Source organism: Pan paniscus, chromosome 8 (genome assembly GCF_029289425.2).
Source record: "Pan paniscus chromosome 8, NHGRI_mPanPan1-v2.0_pri, whole genome shotgun sequence".
NCBI classification, from domain to species: domain Eukaryota; kingdom Metazoa; phylum Chordata; class Mammalia; order Primates; family Hominidae; genus Pan; species Pan paniscus.
Window position 1 is genome coordinate 112,158,083 of NC_073257.2, and position 13,796 is coordinate 112,171,878.

At 44.8% G+C, this 13,796-nt stretch overlaps 1 protein-coding gene across 3 annotated transcripts; it reads right to left on the reverse strand.

Moving 5' to 3' along the window:
- Nucleotides 1-3,793: 3,793 nt before the first annotated feature.
- On the reverse strand, nt 3,794-13,544 carry BLOC1S2 (biogenesis of lysosomal organelles complex 1 subunit 2). Of its 3 annotated transcripts, XM_003825466.5 has the most exons (5): nt 13,195-13,544; nt 12,694-12,810; nt 7,515-7,634; nt 6,705-6,809; nt 3,794-4,588 (listed from the first exon to the last, which is right to left on the reverse strand). In XM_003825466.5, exons 1-5 carry the CDS (start codon nt 13,247-13,249, stop codon nt 4,557-4,559), a joined length of 429 nt encoding a protein of 142 aa, XP_003825514.1. In that variant the 5' UTR covers nt 13,250-13,544; the 3' UTR covers nt 3,794-4,556. The 3 variants fall into 3 exon arrangements, with proteins under 3 accessions (XP_003825514.1, XP_063463924.1, XP_063463925.1); XM_063607854.1 differs by having other exon boundaries at nt 3,794-6,809; nt 13,195-13,342; XM_063607855.1 differs by lacking the exon at nt 13,195-13,544 and adding an exon at nt 12,898-13,040 and having other exon boundaries at nt 3,794-6,809.
- Between the last annotated feature and the right edge of the window lie 252 nt (nt 13,545-13,796).

Sequence of the window (13,796 nt, forward strand, 5' to 3'; positions counted from 1 at the left end):
ATTGATTTTATATTTGGGGCTTGTTTTGATTCAGATGCAATCAAGTTTCACACTTGCATTTGGTTCTGTCTCTAGTTTATTTTAATCTACAAAAGCCCTCCTACCTATTTGGTTTTAGTTTTTGTAATATTGACTTTTTTGAAGGGTTCAGGCCAAGTGGTAGGAAACAAGTGTGTAAGGAAATGGAAACAAGAGAGAGTTCCTGACGACTGAGGGGAAAGGAAGACTCATCAAGGGCATCTAAATAATTCAAAATTAATAAAACATAAGATTAAAGAAGAACTACAGGCTACATGAACTCAACTACAGTTGAGTTCATGTTTATTGCAGCACTATTCACAATAGCTAAAATATGGAATCAACCTAAGTGTCCATCAATGGATGAATGGGTAAAGAAAATGTGGTATATATACACAATGGAATATTGTTCAGCCATAAAAGGAATGAATTCTGTCATTCTCAGCAACATGGATGAAACTGGAGGTGATTGTGTTAACTGAACTAAGCCAAGCACAGAAAAGACAAATATTTTTTTTTTTGAGTCATGAATGCATTTTTATTACGACATAAACATCCAGAAAAGTACAGAGTATGATAAAGTACCAACAGAAATGAACATATTGTTAATTTTTTGATGTCTTTGTTTCAGACATTTTTTTTTTTAATTTATTTATTTTATTGATCATTCTTGGGTGTTTCTCACAGAGGGGGATTTGGCAGGGTCATAGGACAATAGTGGAGGGAGGGTCAGCAGATAAACAAGTGAACAAAGGTCTCTGGTTTTCCTATGCAGAGGACCCTGCGGCCTTCCGTAGTGTTTGTGTCCCTGGGTACTTGAGATTAGGGAGTGGTGATGACTCTTAACGAGCATGCTGCCTTCAAGCATCTGTTTAACAAAGCACAACTTGCACCACCCTTAATCCATTTAACCCTGAGTGGACACAGCACATGTTTCAGAGAACACAGAGTTGGGGGTAAGGTCACCGATCAACAGGATCACAAGGCAGAAGAATTTTTCCTAGTACAGAACAAAATGAAAAGTCTCCCGTGTCTACCTCCCTCTACACAGACATGGCAACCATCCGATCTCTCAATCCCTTCCCCGCCTTTCCCCCGCTTCTATTCCACAAAACCGCCATTGTCATCATGGCCCATTCCCAATGAGCTGCCGGGTACACCTCCCAGACGGGGCGGTGGCCGGGCAGAGGGGCTCCTCACTTCCCAGTAGGGGCGACCGGGCAGAGGCGCCCCTCATCTCCCGGACCGGGCGGCTGGCTGGGCGGGGGGCTGACCCCCCCACCTCCCTCCCAGACGGGGCGGCTGGCCAGGCAGAGGGGCTCCTCACTTCCCAGTAGGGGCGGCCGGGCAGAGGCGCCCCTCACCTCCCGGACGGGGCGGCTGGCCGGGCGGGGGGCTGACCCCCCCACCTCCCTCCCAGACAGGGCGGCTGGCCAGGCGGGGGGCTGACCCCCCCACCTCCCTCCCGGATGGGGCGGCTGGCCGGGCGGGGGGCTGACCCCCCCACCTCCTTCCCGGACTGGGCGGCTGGCCGGGCAGAGGGGCTCCTCACTTCCCAGTAGGGGCGGCCGGGCAGAGGCGCCCCTCACCTCCCGGACGGGGCGGCTGGCCAGGCAGGGCGGCTGACCCCCCCACCTCCCTCCCGGACGGGGCGGCTGGCCGGGCAGAGGGGCTCCTCACTTCCCAGTAGGGGCGGCCGGGCAGAGGCGCCCCTCACCTCCCGGAAGTGAGGAGCCCCTCTGCCCGGCCAGCCGCCCCATCCGGGAAGGAGGTGGGGGGGGGTCAGCCCCCCGCCCGGCCAGCCGCCCCATCCGGGAGGGAGGTGGGGGGGTCAGCCCCCCACCTGGCCCGCCGCCCTGTCCGGGAGGGAGGTGGGGAGGTCAGCCCCCCGCCCGGCCGGCCGCCCCATCCGGGAGGTGAGGGGCGCCTCTGCCCGGCCGCCCCTACTGGGAAGTGAGGAGCCCCTCTGCCCGGCCAGCCGCCCCGTCCGGGAGGGAGGTGGGGGCGTCAGCCCCCCACCAGGCCAACCGCCCCGACCGGGAGGGAGGTGGGGGGGTCAGCCCCCCGCCCGGCCAGAAAAGACAAATATTACATGTTCTCACTCACATGTGGGAGCTAAAAAAGTGGATCTCATGGAGATGGAGGTAGATTGGTGGTTACCAGAGGCCAGGAAAGGTAGTGGGGACGTGAGGATGAAGAGTTTGATTAGTGGACACAAATACAGAAGAAATAAGACCTATGATAGATCAGTAGAGTAACTATAGCTAATGTTAATCTATTGTACATTTCAAAATAGGTAAAAGAGAATAATTCAAATAATGTTCCTAGCATAAAGACAAGATAAATATTAAGGTGAAGGACATCCCAATAACTCTTGATTTAATATTTACACATTATATACATGTATTAAATTATCACTTGTACTCTGAAAATACATACATCTATTACACATCAATAAAAAAACTCATCCATTAAATTCTGTATTATCTTTGCAACTTTCCTGTAAATCTAAATCTATTTTCAAAAAGTTTATGAAAACTCATCCATGGGAATTTAAGGTGGCTGAAGATAGCTGAACACAGTGTAACAGGAAATAAAAACTTTTTAAAAATACATCAACATGGCTGGGTGCAGTGGCTCACACCTGTAATCCCAGCACTTTGGGAGGCCGAGGTGGGTGGATCATTTGGGGTCAGGAGTTCGAGACCAGCCTGGCCAACATGGTGAAACCCCGTCTCTACTAAAAATACAAAAATTAGCCTGGCATGGTGGTGGGCACCTGTAAATCTCAACTACTCGGGAGGCTGAGGCAGGAGAATTGCTTGAACCCAGGAAACAGAGGTTGCAGTGAGCTAAGATCACACCACTGCACTCCAGCCCAGGCGACAGAGCAAGACTTCATCTCAAAAAAAAAAAAAAAAAAAGATCAATACATGCACGGAAAAGGAAAAGGGTTGGAAGAAGGGGTAAGACTGATTCTATGTTAAGATAGTAGAGTTACAGTTTAATTCCTCTTTTGTTTTTTATTTAAGAAAAATGTTTAAATAGGGGCCTTATGTTAGGCACGGTGGTTCATGCCTACAATCTCAGCACTCTGGCAGGCTGTGGTAAGAGAATCACTTGAGGCCAGTTCAAGACCAGCCTGGACAACATAGTGAGACTCCATCTGTATAAAAAATAATTAGCAAGGCATGGTGGAGCGTGCTGGTAGTCCCAGCTATTCAGGAGGCTGAGGTGGGAAGGTCAGTTGAGCCTAGGAGGTCAAGGTGAGCTATTATCACACCACCACACTCCAGCCTGGGTGACAATAGAGACCCTGTCTATAAACAAACAAAAAAACACAAGGGACTTGTATGCATAATGAAAGTCTAGATTTTTCAAAGAGGCCATGATAAGTCACTACAGGGTTCTAAGCAGGAGTAATAGGGCCAGTTTACATTTTTAAGATTGCTCTGGCAGCAGTGTGGAGGGTGGTTGGGAGGGACGGTTAAGATGAGAAGAGACCACAGCAACAGTCCAGGAAGAACAGAGGATAAATGATGACTGTCTGGAACAGAGGGGAAATGACAGAAACAGAAGTAAGAAACTCTTTGGGATATGTAATTGGGGACCTCAGACACCTTCCCAGCTGCTAATGTTGTGTTCTGGGTAAGACTGCCTATCTTTCAACCTAGACTGGTCAGTCAGTATGTCCCATTGTCTGATGTTTTTAGTGTGAAAAGAAGTCGATTAGGTCCCTAAGATCCCCCCAAATCCTACATACACAGTAGGAAGGTATTTTATAAAATCCTTTATTTTATGAGTGGCAATCGTCACCTCCCTACCCAACACATAAACACACATACCCATCTAGTCTTTGTTTTCATCACATTTCCCAAACTGATCGCATGTCAATGTGACTCACATAGAAAATAAACAAGAGGGGCCCATCACATACGCCAAGTTATCAATACTCCTTTCACCATTTCTGCTCAATCTAGAAGACTCAGCTTGGAATTATTTTAAGATTTTATGTTATTTGCAATATTATGGAAAAGTAAGTTACCGACATTCACAAGGTGATAAGCTGCAAAGAATAAGTTTGTTTTGTTTTCCTTTTTAAATTCAGAATCTTGTTTACAACACATTAGCATCATTAACAGAAAAACGACCATTTACATAGTAACTAAAAAACCAGCCACTTAAGAAAATAATGTAGTAATCAACCACTACCAGAGAAAATAGGTCCTCTCATTTGATTTTACTGGTAAGTCCAGCTGTTTTCTGAACTTTGTGAGAGTCTCTGTCCTGAATATGGCAAAGCATTCAAGTAAAAGGTAGGAAGTTATAAGTGTGAGATTCTGAGGGATTCTGTCTCAAAGAAGGTTCAGGAATAGCCACAGTCCTCCAGTTTACTCGAACGTTGAGATGTTCCTGTGATGACCAGCATAATTTCCTTTTGAGGAATTTTCACAATTCATCAGCCTCAGGATTCAGGTTTTATAAGACATTCTTCCACAATAAAAAAAAAAAGACTCTGTCCCATAGAAATAAGTTTCTCATCGCTTCTCCAGCTTCTTGTACTTGGCTTCTGTGAGGGATGAGGGAGAGTTACATGTTTTAAAACTGGCTCTTAAAAAGACAGTTTTTAGTTAGCATTTCCAGTCAAGTTTAAAAAATATGTATAATATTACTAAAAATCTATTAGCTTCAATCTCATCATCTGTCCAAATATACGGATCACTGATCTGTAAAACTTGGAATAAGAATTCAAGCACAGACACTCAGAACTGAGAGCCTAACACAGGTTCACGAAGTCCTCACCCTGTCAACAGCACCTACTTAGACAGCTCCACCAGGATGGGGCACATCTGTCACTTGACCTATCGGGAGCCTTACTAAAAAACTGCCTCTCTCAGCACTGTCCCAGGTGCCCTCTGGAACCAGACTGGAACCCTCAGGAAGTATAAATGTATGTTTCCTCCTGTATGTTCTTATCCTTACACCTTATTCCAGGAAAGCAATTTTGAAAGATACAGATATTTAAAAAGCCATCAAATAAGCCTCTTACTGTGACATTCCGTTTTTCTATTAAAACCATGAAAGCACCTGGTTTCACAATTTTAACAGAAAAAGGGACTCTGTCACAAATGGTTACTGTGAACCAAGATACTTTCTACATGGTAAGGTTACCCCTGCCTTCTACGCGGTAAGGTTCACGGTAATCACTGGCTAAATGTAACTGTAGAAAATAAAACTGATTGTTAATCGCCACCCATATCAAATCCCAGCCTACTACAAACTACTTTCTTGAAGTAGTCAGCCCTTGTTAAATGATGAAAATAAAATAATCTGTAAATGTTATAAGGACAAAAACAAACTCAGGCCAGATGTGATGGCTCAGGCCTGTGATTCCAGCTACTTGAGAGGCTGAGGTGGGAGGATTGCTTAAGGCCATGAGTTCGAGACCAGCCTGGGCAACACAGCAAGGCCTTGTTTCAAAAACAAATTTTTTAAAGTAGCTGGATGTGATGGTGCACACCTGTAGTCCCAGGTACTCAGGAGGCTGAGGAAGGAGGATCACTAGAGCCCAGGAGTTCAAGGCTACAGCGAGCTATGATCACGTCATTGCACCCTAGCCTGGGTGACACAGCAAGACCTCATCTCTTATAGAAAAAAAAACAAAACAACAACAACAAAAAACCCACTAAATTCTTTACTTTTAACCATGTATATAAGAGCCAGAGCCAGTTAGCAAACCACTAGTACTAAAAATACTAGTTTCTTCCTCAAAGGAAAAGTGATCTTTCAAGAAAATCCTCAACTGACTATTCATTTAAGACATATTTATCTACATTATTAAAGGTGCTTCTGCTTTCTCAACTACAAATAAGAACTTGAGCTTTGTAAGCAAACAGACCTGCTTAGAAATATGGCTCTTCCCTGTACTGGCTTAGTGTCCTTAAGCAACTTACTTATCCCCTTAAACCAGTTTCCTTGCCTACAAAATGGGGATAAAAATCATGTACTTGAACCAGACGTGGTGGCTCACACCTATAATCCCAGCACTTTGGGAGGCTGAGGCGGGCGGATCACGAGGTCAGGAGTTCAAGACCAGCCTGGCCAACATGGTGAAACCTCGTCTCTACTAAAAGTACAAAAAAAAAATCATGTACTTACCTCACAGATTATTGGGAAGATGAAAAACATAATACAGGCCAGGCCGAGGTGGGCAGATCACTTGAGGTTGGGAGATCGAGACCAGCCTGACCAACATGGAGAAACCCTGTCTCTACTAAAAATACAAAATTAGCCAGGCGTGGTGGCGCGCCTGTAATCCCAGCTACTCGGGGGGCTGAGGCAGGAGAATCGCTTGAACCCAGACCCAGGAGGCGGAGGTTGCGGTGAGCCGAGATCGCACCATTGCACTCCAGCTTGGGCAACAAGAGTGAAACTTGTCTCAAAAAAAAAACAAACCAAAAACAAAAACCAAACATAATACATGTAAAGCACTAAGAACAGTGCCTGATATATCATTAAGTAATCAGGAAATGTTATTTTTATTAATATAATAATAAATTACTAAGGTTTTGTGAAGATTAATAGATCACTGTAGGCACACCATAAATGTTAACTATTATGTTTACTAAGAATATGCTGGCAAGAAGCAGTCTTTATTACATCAAAACAGAAGTAAAAACGGTTACCCAGTTTTTTTGAATATGCATCCAACTTGTAAGCTGCCTGCTCAAGAGCTGCTACCTGCTCTTCAATGACATTGATCTGATCCAGATAAGGCTGCAGTCCAGCATCTTTAAAAACAAAGAAAAACTTCATGTTTATATGGCTTTATTAACAAGGAATATAGGAAAAGAGTGGAAAAGTAATAATGCTAGTGTCTCTCCAGCTATGCTAAGACAGATTAGGTGGTGTGACATGATTCTGAGCACTAGCAGGGCAGATGCTTTAGAAGACAGTAGCTAGTTGATCAGGCACAACTGTGGCCCAGACTTAGTGTCTCTCATCTACTAATTTTCCATTCTTTTTAATTTCTTGCTCCTTGAGCAATCTTTCCATTACTGATTCTGTTTCTTGGGTACTCCCATACCAAGAAAGAGCACCCTAGAGAAAAGGAACACAAAAATAATAAGTCAATGGAAAAAATATATTCGACTACTCTAAATTAGTGTTTTCCATTATAGAGTTTTTGGTTTTCTGCTTATAGAGTAATCCTTTATGGATTTGTAAATCAATTCATTAGAATCTGGCCACCCTTCCTTTGCCCCCTCCCATTCCAGGAATAAACTGATAAAATCAAGATTTAGAAGCAAAAATACCCATACAAACAAAACATGCTAATCCTCAGAATGGAAGAAATTCATCTTAAATTTGGAATTCATTTTTAGAAAACAAGCTCCCACAAGACAAGGATGTCATGTTCCCTCCTCTTCTCCATGGCCCCAAGCACAAAAGAACATTAAATACAAACATGTTTAATTACAAATATTATTACTTACATTTCTGGTTTAAGTCCTTTAAGTTCCTACTAATGTTTATAGCAATATCTTTCATTTCAAGATACTTCAAGCTGGTGAGTTTATTCATATTTTCCAGGAGCTTATAGTCTTCACTGGTGGCTTGAAAATTAAACAGAAGATGTAATGTCTTTAAGATTTGTCTTAAATCATTAGAATGTGGGAGTATAAGCTAAGTGGTAGTTCAAGGCAGGACCAAGGAAGTGTCAAAGGAGTGGGCCACTTTTGATCTATGACATTTATAACTCAGCCTATGTACTCTGAAAGTCTAGGTAGAAATTCAGGCAACAATCAGAAAACTATTTAAACCAAACAAGATCCAGAAGGTTCAGGATCATGGTTACAAAGGGAAATGATAAACTCATGTCCTAAGAAAAGGGAGGTAAAATAGTCTTGGTACTTCTACAGCATGAAAACATTTAACTTATATACATATAATATATATACTATCAGGCTGGGCGCGGTGGCTCATGCATGTAATCCCAGCACTTTGGGAAGCCGAGGCGGGTGATCACGAGGTCAGGAGTTCAAGACCAACCTGGCCAAGATAGTGAAACCCCATCTCTACTAAAAACACAAAACAATTAGCCAGGCGTGGTGGCAGGCACCTGTAATCTCAGTTACTCGGGAGGCTGAGGCAGAGAATTGCTTGAATCCAGGAGGTGGAGGTTACAGTGAGCCGAGATTGTGCCACTGTACTCCAGCCTGGGTGACAGAGTGAGACTCCATCTCAAAAAAAAAAAAAAAATATATATATATATATATACACACACACACACACACACACACTATCAGCTAGGACCTCACTACTTCTTAGTAACTCATTTATTACCATGTATAATTCTATATTGCATTTTATGCATTGACATTTCCAAACCATCTGTCTGCTTCTCATATCCTCAGTTCTTTCCCTATCCCCATTCAAAGCAAATGGTCTCTACTCCAATTTTCCTAAAGGCCAAGTCCATTAACATAAGCTGCTTCAACCTCTCTGCCTTACTTCTTTTGTTTTTTGTTTTTCTCTCTGCCTCACTTCTAAACTTCTCTGGATCTTAATATCTTCCCAAGAGGCAGAAGTGTTCCTATTCTTGCCAAGACAACCCCTTCCTCTTGTGGCCTTGACCCCAAACACTTCTACTTCTTCAGGGCCTCTCTTCAATCATCTCCTTTCACTTGAATTTCCAAATTCTCCCTCTCTCCTGGCACCTTCCTCTCTATGTAGCAATATATTCAGATTTCTTCCAGCTGAAGAAATCTCTCTATTCTGCTACACTCTCTCTATTCTGCTACATCTATATCATTTGCTCAGTAAAGCAAAGGAGCGTCACTGCTAAACAATTTGAAAAAGTAGCTGACACTCACTACATCCTCTTCCTTACCATTTACTTGCATATACCCTTGTAGTCTGGTTTTTGGCCCTACCATCCAGAGATTACATGCTCCAAAGTCATCCGTGCTCTGCTAACCACCAAATCCATGACATTTGCTCAGTTCTTATCCTCCTAAACCTCTCCATTGTCTTGGACACTACTGATCTCCTTCTCTTTGGGAAATGCTCATTTCCTTTGGCTGCTATGGCATTGTACTACACCGATGATTTTCTAATCTCTAACTGCTCTTCTTAGATGTCTATGCCAGATGCTTTCTTATCAGACCCCCTTAACTATCAGTTCTCAACTGTTTCTCAGCTGTAACACATAACTGATGTTTACATGGGTAGCACATACCTATGGGCATTCCCAGGCTTATGCTAGAAACTAGCATAGTTTAAGAGGAAATATCAATTTACTCTTAAATTCAATAAAGCATTTGTGCGAGTAAGAATAACAATCACAGGAAAATAACAATTTGCTTAAAATTAATTATATAATAAATCATTTGGAAACCTAGGTACTTTAAGTGTTACTAAAAACAAATTAAGTGCACCATACAGGCATTCCCTGACATTTTAGCCTAGGCTCTCTTACCTACTTCTAAGCTCTTCCTTGGCAATCTCATCCTGCACAGCGTCCAATCACACCACTATGAAAGTGACTCCGAAATCTGTTTCTTGTGCTCTGATCAATCTCTGAGCTCTGGAATCCAATGTACAAGTCACCTGAGTTCCCTAGTTACATCAACAAGCAGCCAACCCAAAACTGAAAACATTTTCACACTAAACATGGTTCCTCTTTCCAGCTATTTTGGCTGATGGCACCACCCAGGCTTAAAACCTCAGATACATCTTGGTCTGCTTCCATCCCTCAATATCTACTTAAACAAGTCCTATAAAGTCCACTTCTGTAATGCTGTTGCACCCATGTTCTCCTTTCCATTCCTTTTACTACCACTCTGCCTCAGATCTTCATTACTTTTCTTTTCTTTTATTATTATTAGATTACTTGGAGCATGTAACCTCTGGATGGTAGGGGAAAAGATAAGACTACAAGGATGGAGTTGTGCTATGTTGCCCAGGCTGGTCTTAAACTACTGGCCTCAAGCAATCCTCTTGCCTCCCAAAGTGCTAGGATTACAGACATGAGCCACGGTGCCTGGTCCTCTATTACTTTTCATCTGAATTGTTGCTCATCTCTCTCTGTTCTCTCTCCCCCATATCTACACTCTCATATTTATACTGCTATCAAATTAGTCTCTCTAAAACAAAGGTCACAGCTAGGCATTGCGCCTCATGCCTGTAATCCCAGCACTTTGGGAGGCCAAGGTGGGCAGATCACTTGAGGTCAGGAGTTCAAGTCCAGCCTGGCCAACATGGCGAAACCTCATCTCTACTAAAAATTAAAAAAAAAATTAGCCAGGCGTGGTGGCGTGTGCTTGTAATCCCAGCTACTTTGGAGGCTGGGGCAGGAAAATTGCTTGAACCTGGGAGACGGAGGTTGCAGTGAGCCGAGATTGCACCACTGCAGTCCAGCCTGGGCAACAAAAGCGAAAACTCCGTCTAAATAAAATAAAATAAAACAAGGGTGACATATTCAAACACCTAGAAGCCAGCAAGATAATGTAAATGAGTAAAGTAAGCCAAGTGCTTGCACATTAAATGCATAAGAAAATTATTCACTTCCATGAAGAAATGTGCTTCCCCTTACTTCTTGCAATATGCAATCCTCTTAGCCCATCATTTACTTTACCAGTTTTGATAGAGCCATTTGTATAGAAAACCATTTCTGTACTGCTACTAATAAAAATAACAGTAGAGAACAGTGATCAATGGCACTTGACACTAGTTCCCAGTAAAGGGAGAAAACAGAAAGTGGTAAGGACAAATTAGATAGCACTAGTCCTTTTAAGAGGCAGCTGCTCAGCTCTAGTCAATTATAGCCTTGAAAGAATGCAGGGGCTAGTAGCGCCAAATCTTTGGAATTGTTAAAGAGAAGCCAAACACCTACATTTTGTTACTTGGTTTCTCTTGCTCAAAAATAAACAAACAAATAATCAGGCTGATAACTTGCAGAGTCACAGCTGGGTGCAGTGGCTCACACCTGTAATCCCAGCATTTTGGGAAGCTGAGGTGTTAGGATCACTTGAGGCCAGCTTGGGCAACGGAGCAGACCTCATCTCTATTATTTATTTATTTAGGACAGAGTCTCCCTCCATCACCCAGGCTGGAGTGCAATGGCATGATCACAGCTCACTATAACCTCCACCTCTCAGGTCAAGCGATTCTCCCGTGTCAGCCTCCTGAGTAGCTGGGATTATAGGCGTGTGCCACCACACCTGGCTAATTTTTGTATTTTTAGTAGAAGCAGGGTTTTGCCATGTTGAGCAGGCTGGTCTGGAACTCCTGACCTCAGGTGATCCGCCTGCCTAGGCCTCCCAAAGTGCTGGGATTACAGGCATGAGCCACCGTGCCTGGCCATATTTTTTTAAATAATAATAATAATAAAAGAAAAGTAATGAAGATCTCAGACAGAGTGGTGGTAAAAGGAATGGAAAGGAGAGCATGGGTGCAAGAACATTACAGAAGTGGAATTTATAGGACTTGTTCAAGTAGATATTGAGGGATGGAAGCAGACTAAGATGTATCTGGGGTTTTAAGCCTGGGTGGTGCCATCAACCAAAATAGATGGAAAGAGGATCACTTGAGCTCAGGAGTTCAAGACCAGCCCAGGCAACATAGTGAGACCCTGTCTCTTAAAAACAGAAAAAGAAAAAAAAAAAAAATTACAGATTCACAACCCCTACTATTCTGTATCAAGCCTTTTCTCATAGATTCTGATTCACAAATTTAGCTTACAGTAATTTCCTGGGGAAGTGAAACAATTTAATAAATGTTTTTGAGATGCTGTACTGGACCAGACTTCACTTTCTTTCTTTTTCTTTTTTCTTTCTTATTTTTTTTGAGATGGAGTCACACTCTGTCGCCCAGGCTGGAGTGCAAGTGGTGTGATCTCAGTCCACTGCAACCTGCAACCTCCACCTCCTGGGTTCAAGCGATTCTCCTGCCCCAGTCTCCCCAGTAGCTGGGATTACAGGCGCCCGCCACCACGGCCGGCTAATTTTTGTATTTTTAGTGGAGACAGGATTTCGCCATTTTGCCCAGGCTGGTCTCAAACTCCTGACCTCAAGTCATCCACCAGCCTCGGCCTCTGGGATTAAAGGCATGAGCCACCGCGCCCTGCCCATACTTCACTTTCTGATCCTCCTCCACACATAGGTCATGTGTCCACTTGGAAACGATCAAACACTAGTCATGTCCCAAAGGGTGGGTTATCAAATCCTCAGACCAAACTAATAGGTCCCTAAATCTGCAGGTCACTCCCCGTTCCTCAATTTCATTTCTCTTTATCCCGGTAAACACATCTTCTGCTTGAGCCAAACACACTGCTTGCACATACCACCTCATTCGCTAGTTGTATCATCTCCCCCTTTTCCACCAATAATTCCCTTCACAACCCTGCTCAAAATACACTTTCCCCAAGGATGCACTTCTTGATTACTGTTGCTGGATATGAACTCTTTTTTGTTATTGTTTTCTCATTAGTCTATGTTACAGAGGCCTGTAGAGTTGTATTTTCTTTCTCTCCCATTCATGGCCTCCCCCAACTTCCAACAGGCCTGTCTCAGGGCATGCAGGGTAGGAAGGGAGCTGCAGACTGATGCTGCTAACCATCTCCCAGGCCTCCTGGGCCAAACCGCACCCGAATCAACCCAGACCCCGCCTCACCCGTCAGTTCCCCAGTCAGGTAAGTGGCCATTTTGGAGAACATGTCCCGGCAGAGCTCAGTGATGTCAGCTTCAGCAGGCTCCTTCGCTTCCTCAGCTGTCTCCACGGCGGCATCGTCTGGGCCAAGGGAGAATGACTAAGTGTACCGCCTACACCCGGTGCTAATCCAGCCAAAGCAGCCTGTTCCGACATCCCTCCACTTGCCTTCATTCCATCAAGTCGGCTCCATTCTCCATCTGCCATAATTTCAAGTCCTTCACTGCGTCCCTGCCCATCTGACACATCAACTCGCCTCCCTCGCACCGCCCCTCGCCCATACCCGGCACCCCCGCTAAACCATCCCAGTCACCCTGACAGGACAAACACTCGCGCGCAGCGACAAGTGCACTCCTCTCACCAGCCCGTTCCTGCCAGGTGAGCCACCACACACTCAACCTCGCCCACCCGAGACGGAGCCCCAGGCCCCCCACCGGACGCTTCCTCCCCATCCATTCCGGGTACCTCGGGCGGGCTCATCACGCCGGGTCGCCAGTACGCCCTCGGCTGCCGCCGCCATAGCGGATCCCGCGCTGTTTCCGGGCCGGGGTGCTGCGCATGCGCACTGGGTGTGCCCCGCCCACCCGGCCGGCCCTGCAGTCCTGCGCCTAGCGGTCCAGTCCAGCCTCAGGTCTATGACACAGCAAAGGGCGATTCCGGAGCCGAAATTGAAGCTACGCCAGGCTGTTGTGAATTGATCCACTGCCAACAGTCGCGACGTCTGGGACTGAGGGCGAGCTCATCCCTACAGTCACACCCTGGAGGGATCACTCATCTTGTACCACTCACGACCCGTCTGGGAATAGTCAACCCTGTTTGTGGCCTGCTGACCAAAACCACTGAAGACGGGTTGCCCCCTCTCCTGACACTCCGCACTGGAGTTAGTCATCAAAAGATTGCTCAGGGAATCCAAAGTTTTACAGGTTGTCTCGTCCACACTTTGGGAAACCTTCAGGCATTGATCCCTGGTCCTAAATACTGTCCCTCCCGATGTCCTGAGTTAACACCAACTCACTGGCCCCTATTTCTTAAACTGCAGGCAGGCATCTACTTCTCTTCAGTTGATA